The sequence below is a fragment of the Setaria italica genome, chromosome IX (assembly GCF_000263155.2).
Source record: "Setaria italica strain Yugu1 chromosome IX, Setaria_italica_v2.0, whole genome shotgun sequence".
NCBI classification, from domain to species: Eukaryota; Viridiplantae; Streptophyta; class Magnoliopsida; order Poales; family Poaceae; genus Setaria; species Setaria italica.
Genome location: NC_028458.1, coordinates 57,236,330 through 57,249,564, shown reverse-complemented (window position 1 = coordinate 57,249,564; position 13,235 = coordinate 57,236,330). Strand labels below are relative to the sequence as shown.

At 47.3% G+C, this 13,235-nt stretch overlaps 3 protein-coding genes across 3 annotated transcripts; all 3 read right to left on the bottom strand.

Moving 5' to 3' along the window:
* Positions 1-4,598: 4,598 nt before the first annotated feature.
* LOC101759070 lies at positions 4,599-5,828 on the bottom strand. Its single transcript, XM_004985817.3, has 2 exons — positions 5,114-5,828; positions 4,599-5,014 (listed from the first exon to the last, which is right to left on the bottom strand). The coding sequence occupies exons 1-2, from the start codon at positions 5,522-5,524 to the stop codon at positions 4,925-4,927; spliced, it is 501 nt and encodes a 166-aa protein (XP_004985874.1). The 5' UTR covers positions 5,525-5,828; the 3' UTR covers positions 4,599-4,924.
* Positions 5,829-6,545: 717 nt separating this feature from the next.
* Positions 6,546-7,968, bottom strand: LOC101758661. Its single transcript, XM_004985816.4, has 2 exons — positions 7,719-7,968; positions 6,546-6,962 (listed from the first exon to the last, which is right to left on the bottom strand). The coding sequence occupies exons 1-2, from the start codon at positions 7,859-7,861 to the stop codon at positions 6,719-6,721; spliced, it is 387 nt and encodes a 128-aa protein (XP_004985873.2). The 5' UTR covers positions 7,862-7,968; the 3' UTR covers positions 6,546-6,718.
* A 353-nt stretch (positions 7,969-8,321) lies between these two features.
* On the bottom strand, positions 8,322-11,985 carry LOC101758255 (DNA polymerase delta small subunit). Its single transcript, XM_004985815.3, has 14 exons — positions 11,769-11,985; positions 11,538-11,667; positions 10,863-10,969; positions 10,639-10,762; positions 10,383-10,487; positions 10,165-10,280; positions 10,006-10,089; positions 9,849-9,917; positions 9,682-9,753; positions 9,489-9,580; positions 9,282-9,409; positions 9,015-9,116; positions 8,883-8,950; positions 8,322-8,745 (listed from the first exon to the last, which is right to left on the bottom strand). The coding sequence occupies exons 1-14, from the start codon at positions 11,817-11,819 to the stop codon at positions 8,686-8,688; spliced, it is 1,308 nt and encodes a 435-aa protein (XP_004985872.1). The 5' UTR covers positions 11,820-11,985; the 3' UTR covers positions 8,322-8,685.
* Positions 11,986-13,235: the final 1,250 nt, after the last annotated feature.

The following is a 13,235-nucleotide window of genomic DNA, read 5'->3' as shown; positions in this document are numbered from 1 at the left end:
TAATCCATCCATCCATCATGCGCCCGGATAAAATAAAACTACGCTCCAACGACGCATCTCGAGTCCACTCCTGCTCCCTATCTTTCATTGAGGAAGTAAAGGAATATGTTACTGGAGCATCGTTCGCGTCCTTCAACAGAAAAAACGCATCTCGAGATACAAGTTTAGCATTTTAAGCAGCAGGCATTAGTACTCCCGTTATCATGTCAGGGTCAGTATCCGTAGGTAATTGGAGCGACAGCTTACTGTAAACACTGCATGCACAGCAGCTCCAGAATGAAAATGATTCGACATGAATGGACAGCCTCCTCGTCCCGCGGCCTGCACTGGATCATCGCCTCATCCCAGCATTTTCGTTTGGAGGACGAGAGAAATTCAGTCATGTATAGATGAAAAGATCGAACAGCGTATCTCTAGTATCCGGCGATTGTATTCAGCCAGACTGCTGTCGAGTTCAGTGTGGACTGTACGTACGACCTTATCGTTTCGTGCTGAAAAATCCAATCGTGAATGTGACACTCGTTTCGTTTGTATAGAATGTAGTTGTCCATACACGAATATGTCACACTCATGATTTCGTCCCCGAACAAAAACTAACAAATTCTATACTCCGTTCCGCCAGCTTGTGTAGAGGAGATGTAGATTTTCTGCAAGAACGCCCAAGAGAATCAAATCTTAAACAGGACTCCAGTACGTGCGATGCTGTGTTGATGAACCCTCCATGGAGGAGGAAGCACCAGGAATCATTCCGGTTGACTCACACCAGCCACCATGTCTCATCGCTGCAAAGCAGTGGCGCCTGCTTTGCTAAAGCCGAGGGGATCAGCACCGGGAACGAAGAAGACGCCCGGGCCGGGAGGCCGGGACGCGCCGCGGAAAGGCCCACCGCGCCCACCCAACCTATCCGCCGCTGCCATTTCGGGTGGAAGGATAGGCAAAGCTCAGCTTCGCCCGACGCGACGTGAAAGCTACGAGAAAGCGGCGCGTTGTCCGCCTCCGATCCCGCCGCGAACCCATCGATCGTTCGCGCGGGTGCCGGCTCGTGTTCGTGGAGCGTGACCAGCCGCCTAGCGTCCGGCAACGGCCAAACCAGCTGCTCTTCGCTGTGGAGCTCGGGGTGTCCGGCTGGCGATCCGTGTAGGCGGCTGCACGCGTGAAGAGGCGTCCGTGCTCCATTGGCCTGCCGGAAAAAAGGAAGCGATCGATACAGTTCTCGAATTAGCCTCTGATCTTCACGACAGAAGAGCCGATGATTCAGGCGAGTGCGCCAATTGCAACTTTGTCTTGTGTGGATTAGTATGGTTGTTATAAGATAAGAATGGTGCCAATCAACGTGTCAGACTTCGTTTCTCTGCTTTAGGTGGTGATTCAGATCTTTATTCCAGATGTCACGATCCTCGCCAATCCATCACCAGACGTTAGGTTCGCCGATTCATCAACACGACCGATGTGAAGAGAGACCCCACACCACGCCCAGAGAAAGATGGCGACTTGGGCTCAGAATATAATGGTGGTAATCTGATGACGAGCCATGTTTTCTTAGCGAAGAGGGTTTGCTAGCTCTTTGCTGAGTAGTGCGGAGACACCGAAAAAGAGGGGAGGACCCGGATCAATCATTGATCATATCCGCCTTTGCCTTTCGGAACTAGTCATGTTTCAATTTTCATCAGCTAGCGAAAGCTCGTGTGAAGATGCTAGAAAAAACAAAAGCAAGCCCTCGCAAAGACGGATTAAAGGCTGATGATGATCTCCTTCGTCTTATGGAAAAAGAGAAGGCATAAGCTGCCGGTAGCAATAATAGAAAACAGAAAGTGCCTTGAGAGGTCAGGCCGATTGGCTCAACTTTCTGGTAAAACTTCCTTTCCGATTAGCTTGGGGTCTTCTTACCTCAGTTTTCATGCAGCAAATTCGTATAAGGATCTAGAACTAATTTTTATGATATGGTGTTCAGAGGAGGTTCGGAGAAGAGATTAAAAATAAAGAAAGAAGGAAGGAAGGAAAGAAAGAAAGAAAAGTATCAAGGAAGAGAAAAAGAAATAATAGAAGAAAAAGAAAAAAAATAAATGAGGAGTTTTTACTGTCATGTGCAAAGAAAAGATGAACTTGCGTACGGAACAGATTTTCATTCCAACCATGTGCAATCCGACGACGAGGACATCGTTTGTGCCTCAGAATCACTATTTTATTTGCCTTTGCACATGTTCACCATTCTATATCTTTCTCATACTTGAAAACCTCACATTATGTGGATATTAATTCTTATGATCAATGGCTTGGAAGGTAGGCAAACGCTAGAGAGTTTTCTTAATTCGATAATATAAGTGTTGATTCTAGCTTACCCAAGCTCCATCATATAATTGAGTGATTTTTGAGAGATGAGAGTTTGCAAATAAGTAAGATAGCCACCATTCATTTGAGCGACATGTAAGCACCTGGAAAAGAATTCTTTTTTCAATTTTATTGCAGGGAGATTGTTTTATAACGAAAGAAAAACCCTCAAAAAAAGCTAGAAAATAAGTGTAGCTGATTTTTGAAGTTACTTAGTCTTAATAATAGTTGTGCGGAATCTTTGCTTAGATGAATCTTTAAACACCCATACTTTAATTACCTTTGTTGCTCCTCTGATCTTTTGTTTGAAGGCTAGGTACTTGACTCGCTTACTCAGGTTTAGTTCAAGATTTTTGTTTAACCCTGCTGGAGAAGTTTATAGTCGCCTGACTTGCTCGAGGACGAGCAAAAGCTAAGCGTGGGGGGATTGTTGACGCTGGTTATTGATGCACTTTTAGTGCTATTTAACTAGTGTTTTCATGCTTGATTTTATAATAACCCGCCACTTGGCACCTAAAATAACCCCATTATTGCAAATGTGTTGTATTTTGGAGTATATTGCATTATGACAAGAAATACGACATAATCAACGGGGTTTACATAAAAAGCTTAATGGATATGAACATGGGTCGTCGAGGGAAGCCAGCACAAGGAGAGGACCAGAAGGGCCAAGAAGGGCCCAGGCCGATCGGCCTGGGACCCTCTGGGCCGATCGGCCTAGCCCATTGCAAGATCCGGTCGACCTCCCGTGTTTTCAGTGTGAAGTCTACGATGATGTCTAGGGTTTTTTTTCACCGATATTGACCTAGAGTCGCCGCCTATGGGAGACTATAAATACCCCTTCGTGAACTTCAAGGAAGAGAGAGTTGGATAGAGAGAGGAGAAAACAACACATAAACACCATCCATCGCCGCCACAAGGAGAAAAACGGAGAGAAGATTGGATCTACGAGAAGCCACGCGAAGCGGAGCACCAGAGGAGGAAGGAACCTCCCAAGCTGATTGGCTTGAGCTTTTCAGCCCCCGTTCGTCATCGTTTTCAGTCCAGTTGATCTACAGAGCAATCGTTACCCAGAATTTTATCAACATGGGTAAGATCATGGGGTAAAGTCTCTGTTTGTCCTCGAGTTTGTATGGAGATCTTGATTTGTAATCGCTGAACCTATTGTTTCAGATCTATTTGTTATTTATCATATCTTGATGATGCTCTTTCATATAAGGGCTGGCCAGCGCTACTTCGGGTTGCGTATTTGCTTACCTAGAACGATCATCAAGCCATGTTCTTATCGTTCAATATTTGAGTACCCTCTGTAGTGATAACGTGCGAGAGGGAAAGTGTTGGGCATGGTTCACATCCACTCACAATAACACTTAGATCCAGTTCTTTCATGTACGGTGATTACATCTATAGGTGATCCTAGATCCTTAGGACAAGCGTTTTATCTATCTCGTTTACATTCATACTCTCTATTTGCTTTAATCTAAGTTACTAGTTCTTTTGTTAGATTAATCTTATTATATACCAAGAACCTTCGGTCATATAGATTAGATTAGTGCTTAATTAAGCGTGCAAATCCACTTGTTCCACGGATTGATAAATTTTGACGGATTTCTAAGGGAAGACTTACAACTGATCCGTACGCTTGCAGTTCATAAATTGACATGCTAACTGCCGTCAACAGAGGTGGCTCGGCGTGGCGGTGCACGGAGGGGGTGCGGTCCAGGCGGAGAAGGATGCAGGCGCATGGAGGACGCGGGGTGGGTCGTAGAGAGTCGGCCTCGGCAGCGGCGGCAGGCTAGGGCTGTGTGAGATGAGGGGAGCTGAGGGGAGGAGGGATAGGGTTTCACAAGCGGTAGATCCCGTAGATGGCGGAAGAAGAAAAAAAAGGGCGGGATCGGCAGGCGGAAGAAAAAAAAACAGGGGTGGAGGGCAGACCGAAGGTACGGGGGAGGAGCGAGGCGAACCCATCGAACGGAGAAATGTGCAGAAGATGCCAGGCTTATCTGGTTCTGAACGTACAAGTCAACAAAGGATAACGGGCCGCAGCAATATGCCTTGCGGTTGCGGGTGGTTTCTTGCACAACAAGGCCGAAAGTCCGAAATACATGTGGACTGAGCCCACGAGGCCCATTACTGGGTTTAAAAATCCGAGCCCAGTAATTAACTAGGCCTAATCACACACGTACACAACGGTGGCGCGCAATAAAGAGAAGTAAATACAGAACAGTACAGCACAAATGAATTGGTCGAAAAAAAAAAGAACAGTACAGTTGATGATGCAAATCCAATTCTTAGCACAACGCTGATAACGTACTTTGCAAACTTCAATTTACAACATGGTCGCTGAGACGATGGTTCACCAGAGCGAAAGAACACACAAACGAACACACGGGAAATCACACCGGCAATTGGCAGCGAAGAAGCTGAACTACACAGAGGTAAGTAGCTAGTTCACCCTAGCTCATTCTTCCCTACCATTTTATTCTGCTAACAGATTCTAAAACGAATGCTCAATTGAACGAATTAATAACTTTAAAAGGAAACCAAATCGAGCGAAAGGGCTCGATCATCGCGTGGCAGAGTTTGGCTCAGAGTGTCAGACCATGTCGCTGATGAGCAGGACGTGGTTGGTCCGGTGCCTCTCCACGAACATCTTGGACGCCCCCGCCACCGTCTTCCTCCACGTCTGCACACACGCACGGCAAAAACCAATCCAGATCAGCCTATGCAGCCAGAAAGCATACAAGGAATCCTAGAGAACTCGAGAGCTGCGTGTCTGACTCACCCGCTCCAGCGCGGCGAGGATGAGGCCGATGCCAGCGGCGTCGTCGAGCCGCGCGGCCCCTCCCCGGCGGGCCTGGCCCTTCCGCGCGGATGCTGCCGTGGTTGTCGGCAGGAGCAGCCCCGCCCTCCAGTCCGCCGACCCGCCGATGCTCCGCCGCCTCTTGGGCGCCGCCAGCTCCGCGGCCCCCGCGGACGCCGACGCTTCGGAGTCCCGCGCGGAAAGCCCCGAGGCCACGCGCCGGGACGAGCGCTTGCGGCGGAGCGCGAGGCTGCGGCGGGGCGGGGTGGTGGCGAGGTGGCGCGCGTCCGGGTCGGCGAACTTGCGGAGGAGCTCGTCCGAGGACGCCTTCGCCACGTGCTGCACCGACACCGCGCCCTGCGGCTGCGGCTGCTGCTTCCGCGGCGTCGCCATCGATGGCAGGGGGTCGAAGAGCGGCGTCAGCGAGCGGGGATTGGATCGAGTGGGGATGCAGGGAGCAGTAAGTAGAGCGGGAGATCGCGGGGGGCCGTGCTGGAGATTTAAATGCAGGGGTTTTGGTGGGCAAGCACCAAGCAGAGGAGAGGATGATGGGGAACGGGTGGAATATAGCCGTTGGGGAGCGCGGGTGCGGGTGGGGGCGGGGAGGATCTCACGTGCCGCGCGACGTTGCCGGGCGCGGGCGAGGTGAGGTCGGCATCTGCTGGGCTGCGGCAGCAGGCTGGTCCACTTGTACTGGGCCGCCTGCCTGCCTGGAAACGAAAGAAAGCGCGTGGGTCACTCGTTTTTATTTATTTCTCCCGTGACTAAAACGGCCGGAAATCATCTGTCAGCAGCCCAGGATTCGGGCCGTTAGGCAGGCATGCCACGAATGGTGAGCAGTGACCTGGAATTGCTCGCGTCGTCATGGGGCCAGTCGTGGAGTTTTTAGTGTAACCAGATTCTCCCTGTTTTTTTTGTTCCAGGCAGCAGGCAGGGCTCAAGGTAAGTTCTCTGTCATCCAGGACTCCAGGTAGAGCAGATCGGGCTCCTGTTGAGCAGAGTGCTACTGTTCGTGCAGTTGAGAGTGGAATTTGATAATTTGTGCAGATATGCATTTAGCTGTTGGGAGAACTCAGGCTGCATATATGATGCTTCCCCACAGTTAATAGCTGTACGAATTAGGAAAGCTTTTTTTTTTGAAACATTCGAATTTGGAAAGCTGCAGAGCTACAAAAGCCCACAGTAAAGTGATGCATTGACAATGACATGATTCCATATCAGATTTGAGTCTCAAATTAAGAGAAATCAGATTGCGTGCTTGTACAACGGTAGCAAGAGGTTGTTATTGTTACTCTGCAAAATAGAACTGGATTGGCCAGGATGAGCTTGCTTTTTTAGGGGCCCAAATATTCACCAAGTACTATGAACTTGCTAAGCAGTTTCAAGTGTAAACCTGATTTTGCAGAAGCAGAAATGGAACCCGAAAATTTTCTACGACAGATAACAACACAAAATGCAATTGCAGTTATACATGACTTCCTCTAAAAACATACCAGACAATGCAATTTATTCAAGGCTTCAGCAAAGAAACGACAGCACAAAGTATATACAATTGAAATGGTTCTTAGCTACCCTCAAATGGACCTTCTAAGATTTTGCAGCACCAAAGACCAAACCCACAATCCAGGTAACAATCGATCCAATTACCCAGAGGACAAGAAGGAACACAATGACACCTGCCAGAATAGTCAGGACAGGCGGCCCATCTGGAGAACTCGAGTTATCATCCCTGCCTGAGGCAAATAGAGCTTGCTTATTGTGCTCCGTCCGTGTCCAGAAGCTTATTGTATTCTCAAACCCATGAAGTCTTCTTGCTAAAGGATTGCAATGCCTGCAGTGCAGAATAGCAAGAGACCTCTGAGAATGCAATAAGTATTCCTTGCCAAGTCACTTAATATGAACGTGCAGATTACAGTGCACAGGTTTTATGATAAAAGTACAAACAAAGCCAGCTTACTGGCTCAAAGATGCATATATGACATGCGGATGCACAAGAAAATGGACAATTGACTTTTGCTATATGCCTATATCAGTAGAAATAGGCACTGTATAGTGTCTGTTCGCTAAAGAAAATTGACATTTGATGCCCAGCTCCTATCAAACTGTTAGCAAATTCGCTTTGTCATAGACGTACAAACAGTAACATCAGAAATGTGTAAATAAAACTGCATGCATAAGCATAAACCCCCATCATCAAATGAAACAAGGACATTGTTTTCTCACTTGAATGCTATTGCAATAATGCAATGTTGTAGATACCATGTAATTCGTGATTACAGAGATGCTTCTTTCCTATTTGCATAATTTCTACAATAAAAAATCCACATAGTTCAGGTTTAAACTAAATCCCAGCAAAATTCCCCTCATTTACAAGTGTGGGGATCTGAACCGGAATATTTGACCCCTGTTTGACATCAATACACCATGGTGCATGGAATTGTTCATGTCTTTCAGGTTATTTCTGCAATTGGATTGACGAGGCAGACTACGACAGGTCAACAGCTAAAACAAAGGAAGGCGAGAATTTTTTTTCCAGCCAATTCCAACGATACCGTGGCATGCGGTAATGGTAATTAGGGTAACGCACCTGCAGCCATGGAGGGCGACGCCGGCGGTTCGGTGCGCGGACACGGAGGCCGCGAAGGCGTCCTGCGGAAGACGGCGAGGACGTGGCCGCAGAGTCGGGAGAAACGGAAGGGTCGCGGTGAGGTGGGGGGAGATGGCGACCATGGCGACGAGCGAGGGGAATGGAGAGCAGTGGCCTCGAGCTGCTAGGAATGTGCGGAAATGGATCTGTTGCTCTGCTTTTTTGTCACTTTGCTGCGGTGCCCTGTAGCCACAGAAAGATTTGCTACCTAGGGTGCCCCATACACCCATTTGTTTCAGTTCAGGAGATGGCTACAGCCTACAGGATCATGTCAACTTGTGAAGAACACGATGTCGATATCAAATTCCGACAATAACTCCACAAAGTATTTTTAGGTTTTGCACTTGATACTTGCCCGTTTGTTAGACAAGAATTACGTTCTTCTTGTAGGAATTAAGATGTTTTCTGTGAATTCTAGCGAAACTCATATGGTCCAAACACGGCCTTAAATGATATGCATTCAACAAAAAAGGGGTCCAAATTTCATGGCCCTCGCGTATCAAAATGCTCGCTTGTTTATCTCCATCTGCCACCTGACGAACAAACAGCCCAACGTTCCAGATTTTATTTTGATCTGCGTATTACCAGGAACACATCTCACGACAATACATCTGACAAATAAATCAGCTGATCGTGACAGGGAAAAGAAGCGTCAGCTCCTGTTTGATTGGTACAAGTGTACAACTACATACCGTCCAGCATCAGTTTCAGCTTCACCTACAACAAACTGCATTCGGCAATTTATCAACAGATCTAATCGGCAAAAATCTAAGGCCATCATATACCTAATAAAGAACTGTCCTGGAACAACTACATCCTTTTGAGGTGGGTCTTTCCAGGAAAGCTGCAGCTCCTGTGCCAATCCACATGCTCCAAGTGTCTTGGAATTCCCAAAATAAGAGCATATTCAGGCATCAAAACTAGTTGAGAAACTCAATGTGCTGCATTCCAGGTTCCTCAAATTGAGCTGCATTAGCATACAGATATTTTTATTACCAATTAATCTCATTATATCCGACAAGAACCAATTGTAACAAGGAAAAGAACAAGAATAAAGCAAAGGGTAAACTCCTGTCCCAAGTAGTCATGCATAACAGTACATACCATCACAGCAACTCCACTCTCGGAGAACCTCGGAATGCAGATTAGCCTCACTTTTTGTTTTTCTGGACCTGGATAACAAGGAGGGTAAGTTGGGTGCTCAAACAACATACAAAGTTTTACATCAAGTACTACCTTCCAACAATCGAGTTTCATATTTATCTTGATTCCCAACAAAGTAGACGTGTGGGCAACTTTCGATGAGGAAAGGATCCTTGTCTGTGTATGGATAACATCCTGAATAAAAAGACATATGTGTGAGGAAGGACTTCTAGCTTTGGATTATACAATTACCATTACTGATCACTGAACCAATTATGGGCTGGATGGCAATAATACTAGTTTTTAACCCAACAATCTTGACAGTTGACATGCCAAATTGGGCTGGAGAGGAAGAATTACCGAGGCTGTTTGGAGCAGTAGGAGCAAGATGGCGCCATCTTAGTGTTCTTTCCATGAATTCCAACTTATCTTTGGCATCAGAGTACTTGTAGAGGTCATCTATGTTCTGGCCAGATGTTCCAAGAAACCTAGATATAGAACTTTCTTGCATCAAGACCTACAAGGCACTTTAATCTCGAGGGAAGTCAAAGCAGCGATGATACTCACTGGACACTGTCAAGCTCGAATTGGTGGGGATTTGAACATGAAGAAAAAGTATTGTAGGTGGATGCCCCTGAGAAAAGGCATCTATGCAAAGGCTGCAGGTAAGCAAGAGATGAGTTAGCCACACATGGACAAAAAGCAGACTTGTGTGCTGCTAGTACAAATCAATAGGTATTTATCCACATCGATAGCTCACCTGCTGAGGCAAAGAAAAATTTGCCGGATCCTGACACCCCGGCATGACATCTACTGGCAATGATGCCACAAGCTGCAGAGAACATGGATTACATAAAGGTTAATGTCAGAGACCAGAGTGCAGCTGCAATGACTAAATTTTATAAAGAAAAACATAATACTTTTAACCTGTGTAAGCATTATATCCAGTTCCTTGATTGGTTCTGCTATCCTGGATTGATCTTTTGATGCCACCGTCTGACATATTGAAACCAATCGTTGGTACAACATAGTAAAGCGACAGGATAAGTGCCACAGAAAACATGTGAAATGCAAATGCAATTACCTGACCATTGACAAACCTTGGTGCTATATGCACTGAATTCCCAGCAACCACAACACGCACTATATTTGATGCAATGGTTTGCTCCTGAGTGATTCCTTATCCAAATTAGTGTATATTGAGTATAATAGTTTATTTACTTTACAAAGACAAATAGCTTACATTCTCATCGCCCAGATGCCCTGTGATATGGTCGATAAGAAGTTGGAATTGCAGAGGATTGAATGTGCCACTTCCTACACTTAACCCTGACACAAATACCACATACTTGTCTTCATCTGTAACCAAAGTAAATGCAATTTCAGAGCAATCCTCTCATCATTAAAATTTGGGATAAAAAATGTTGAAATATGAACACATGACAATATGTAGAATATTACCTGCACTAGATAATGCTGTTTGGGGAGGAAGACCAGCCTCAAGAACATCTTCGACAAGAAAGTTGCCAGCACTTGTTTCCTTCCCATGGAGAGCTACTACAACCCCTGCCAATTATTGATAATTGAACATGATTAAACATGTTTTGGGGGGAAGAGGCGTTAAGATTTTATGTTGGGTAAAAAGAAATTCTGCAGCAATAGAGACTAAAGTCGTGATTGCACTATTTTCAGCTTTCAGTGGAAGTGCCAGACTTACCAGTCACAAATGCTGCTGGGGGTATGGCTCCTGCAAGCGTAACTCTTCCACTTTCATCTTCCAAAACGAGATGATCATCAGGATGCATGAAATTATGTGGTTTGACCAGAGGAATTGCAGACCTCTGTGGCAAAATATATATAGTTAGTGCATGCACTTCTCAGCCTATTAGGGACAGCAACCATACTTGAAATCATATAAAACTAACTTTAATGTTATATTACCTCTTTTGAGTATTCATCGAGAATGGAAGGCTTCAGTTTCATGTGCTTATATAAAGTTCCAACAATTATGCAATCTTTTCCTTCTTCAAGTCCTAGCACTGTAGTGACTGCAATGTAGGAAAATGCAAATTTTAATTTCTTGCCAGCAAGGAGGTGATTTCTTAAGACTGCATGTTCATGTTCATACAGATAAACTAATGTTAACAAAGTCATTAATTTACTAGTTGAAGGGCAATGCATCTATCTGATAAAGCACAAAAGAAAGCAGCCCAAGAGCGAGCCAATGGTTTTTTTACAGAAACTACACTCATGTATAAATAGAAAACTCTGCTAGCAACCAACGTCAATACTTAGTAAACAAAGCCGCCACAAACTAGCTATTTCACAAAAATTTATATGACCAAATCACCTTAAAGCAGCTCATAGACCCCTGACACAACACCAAACCACACTCAAGAGGCCCTGTTTAACATGCCAGGCTTCTTCTAAAACCCTAATTGGTGCCTTAAACATAGCATCTCGAGCTCCAGTTATAATCAAATTACACAAGCCAAAACCTCCAGGGAGACACTAAGATCAGCACAGAAACCCTAGTTTGCCCAATACAGTATTGCCATTTTTATCACAACCAACCAAAATTAGGAACCGCGAGATGGGAAGGGAACGGGGTCGAACCAGGGAGCTGCGGCTTCCAGGAGGGGACGAGGGCGTGGAGGAGGTTGCGCATGTGGTGGAGGCGCGTGAAGTAGATGTGGCTGTACTGCTGCCCCTGGTACTTTTCCCCCTGGATCCCGTACCGCTCATCCTGCAATCGCCAACGCCGCGCTCAACCGAGGCAGGAATCGAGACGAAGGGGGCCGGCAAAAGAATGGAGAAGACACGCAAGGGTGAAAGAGCCGTGCTTACGAGGTTACTGTAGGAGGCTTGCTTCCTCTCCATCGGCATCGGCACCGGCATCGGCGGCGGCGGCGGAGGCGGCGAGGGCGGCGCGCGGGAAGCTCGGAAGCCTGGGGTTTGGAGTGGTTTCGCGGTTTCTCTGGCTCTCCCGCCCGCGCCCAAATGTATCCGCCTAAAGCGTCTGATTGCGCGAGCGGCGCGCGCGGGCGCCGCACCGTGCTGATGGTGGCCACCGGCCGGCCGTCGCCTCGGCACTACTGTCACTGCGGCAGCGGTAGGAACAGAACTGGGCTGAAATGTCAATTACATGGGCCGCAGCTTTTTTTACATGGCCCATTATCCATGCAGACGGATGGTAGCCCATTAACGCACACCAAGTCTGCGGAAGCATTCTGCAACCTGTAGCTTGAGCGCAGCCGCGAGCACCAGTGCACCGGACTGAGATTCAGGCGTACCTTTCGCTTATGTATCCGACGTTAAAACCGAATCCAACGGCTCGTAGTACTTATAGCTCGTTTTCACCAGGGGACGCAGGCAGCGCTCCAATCGCGTGCGCCGTTGACTCGGCGACTCGCGTGGACCCGCGAAGACCCACGCCGCGCCGCTCCGGAAAAGAGGACGGTCGGGCCGCCGCCGGCATGTCGCGTAGCGGCGTAGGCGAGGGAGGCAGGCGAACGCTGGGCAGGCAGGGCTCCAATCGAGCGTGCCCGGGACCCGGCGACTCGTTCTTCCGCGCAGGCCCGCGCTGCGCCGTCTCGGAAAAGAGGATGGCCAGGCCGCCGCCGGCATGTCATGGAGGCGAGGGAGACAGGCTCACAGGCGGCCGCTGGGGCGCATCGGACGCGAGGGAGGCGGCCGTGTAGACAAGTGTAGGAGAATCTGGTGGAGGTCGTCGTCGCCATCTCCCTCGATCGACATGCTGCCAGACCACCGCAACAGATTGCCAAAGCACATGTTCGATTGGATCCTTGCTCCATGGACTCAGATTGCCAAAGCACAAATTCCATCAATCTCAAGATATTCATAGGAGCAACTTCCAGCTGCCGCCGCTACACGATGTTCATCGTTTACACAGTTGGTGGGAAGTGTTGCCCAAGACTGGGACTGCACCAAAAGCAGAGCATATACAGGTTATGATCTACACTGCCTGGAATTTATGGAAAGAACGCTGCAGGCGGGTCTTTGACAACAAAGCCATGTCCCCAACTGACCTGACTGCCAAGTACATTGCTACACGTCAGCGGTCTCATAGGTCGTCTCATACAGTGTCACGTAGGATTTTTGATGATGTGGAGGAGAGAGAGCGAGGAGAGAGAAAGAGGTCGTTGCTTCGCGAAACAACCACCTCATGAGCTAAATTGTAGGACTACGAGACAACTTAACAATCATTGTACGAGTTATTATTGCCATGCATAATATTTTATTTTTCTTATGCACAAATTAAGGAATTATATACCACTACCAGACAACTTATAG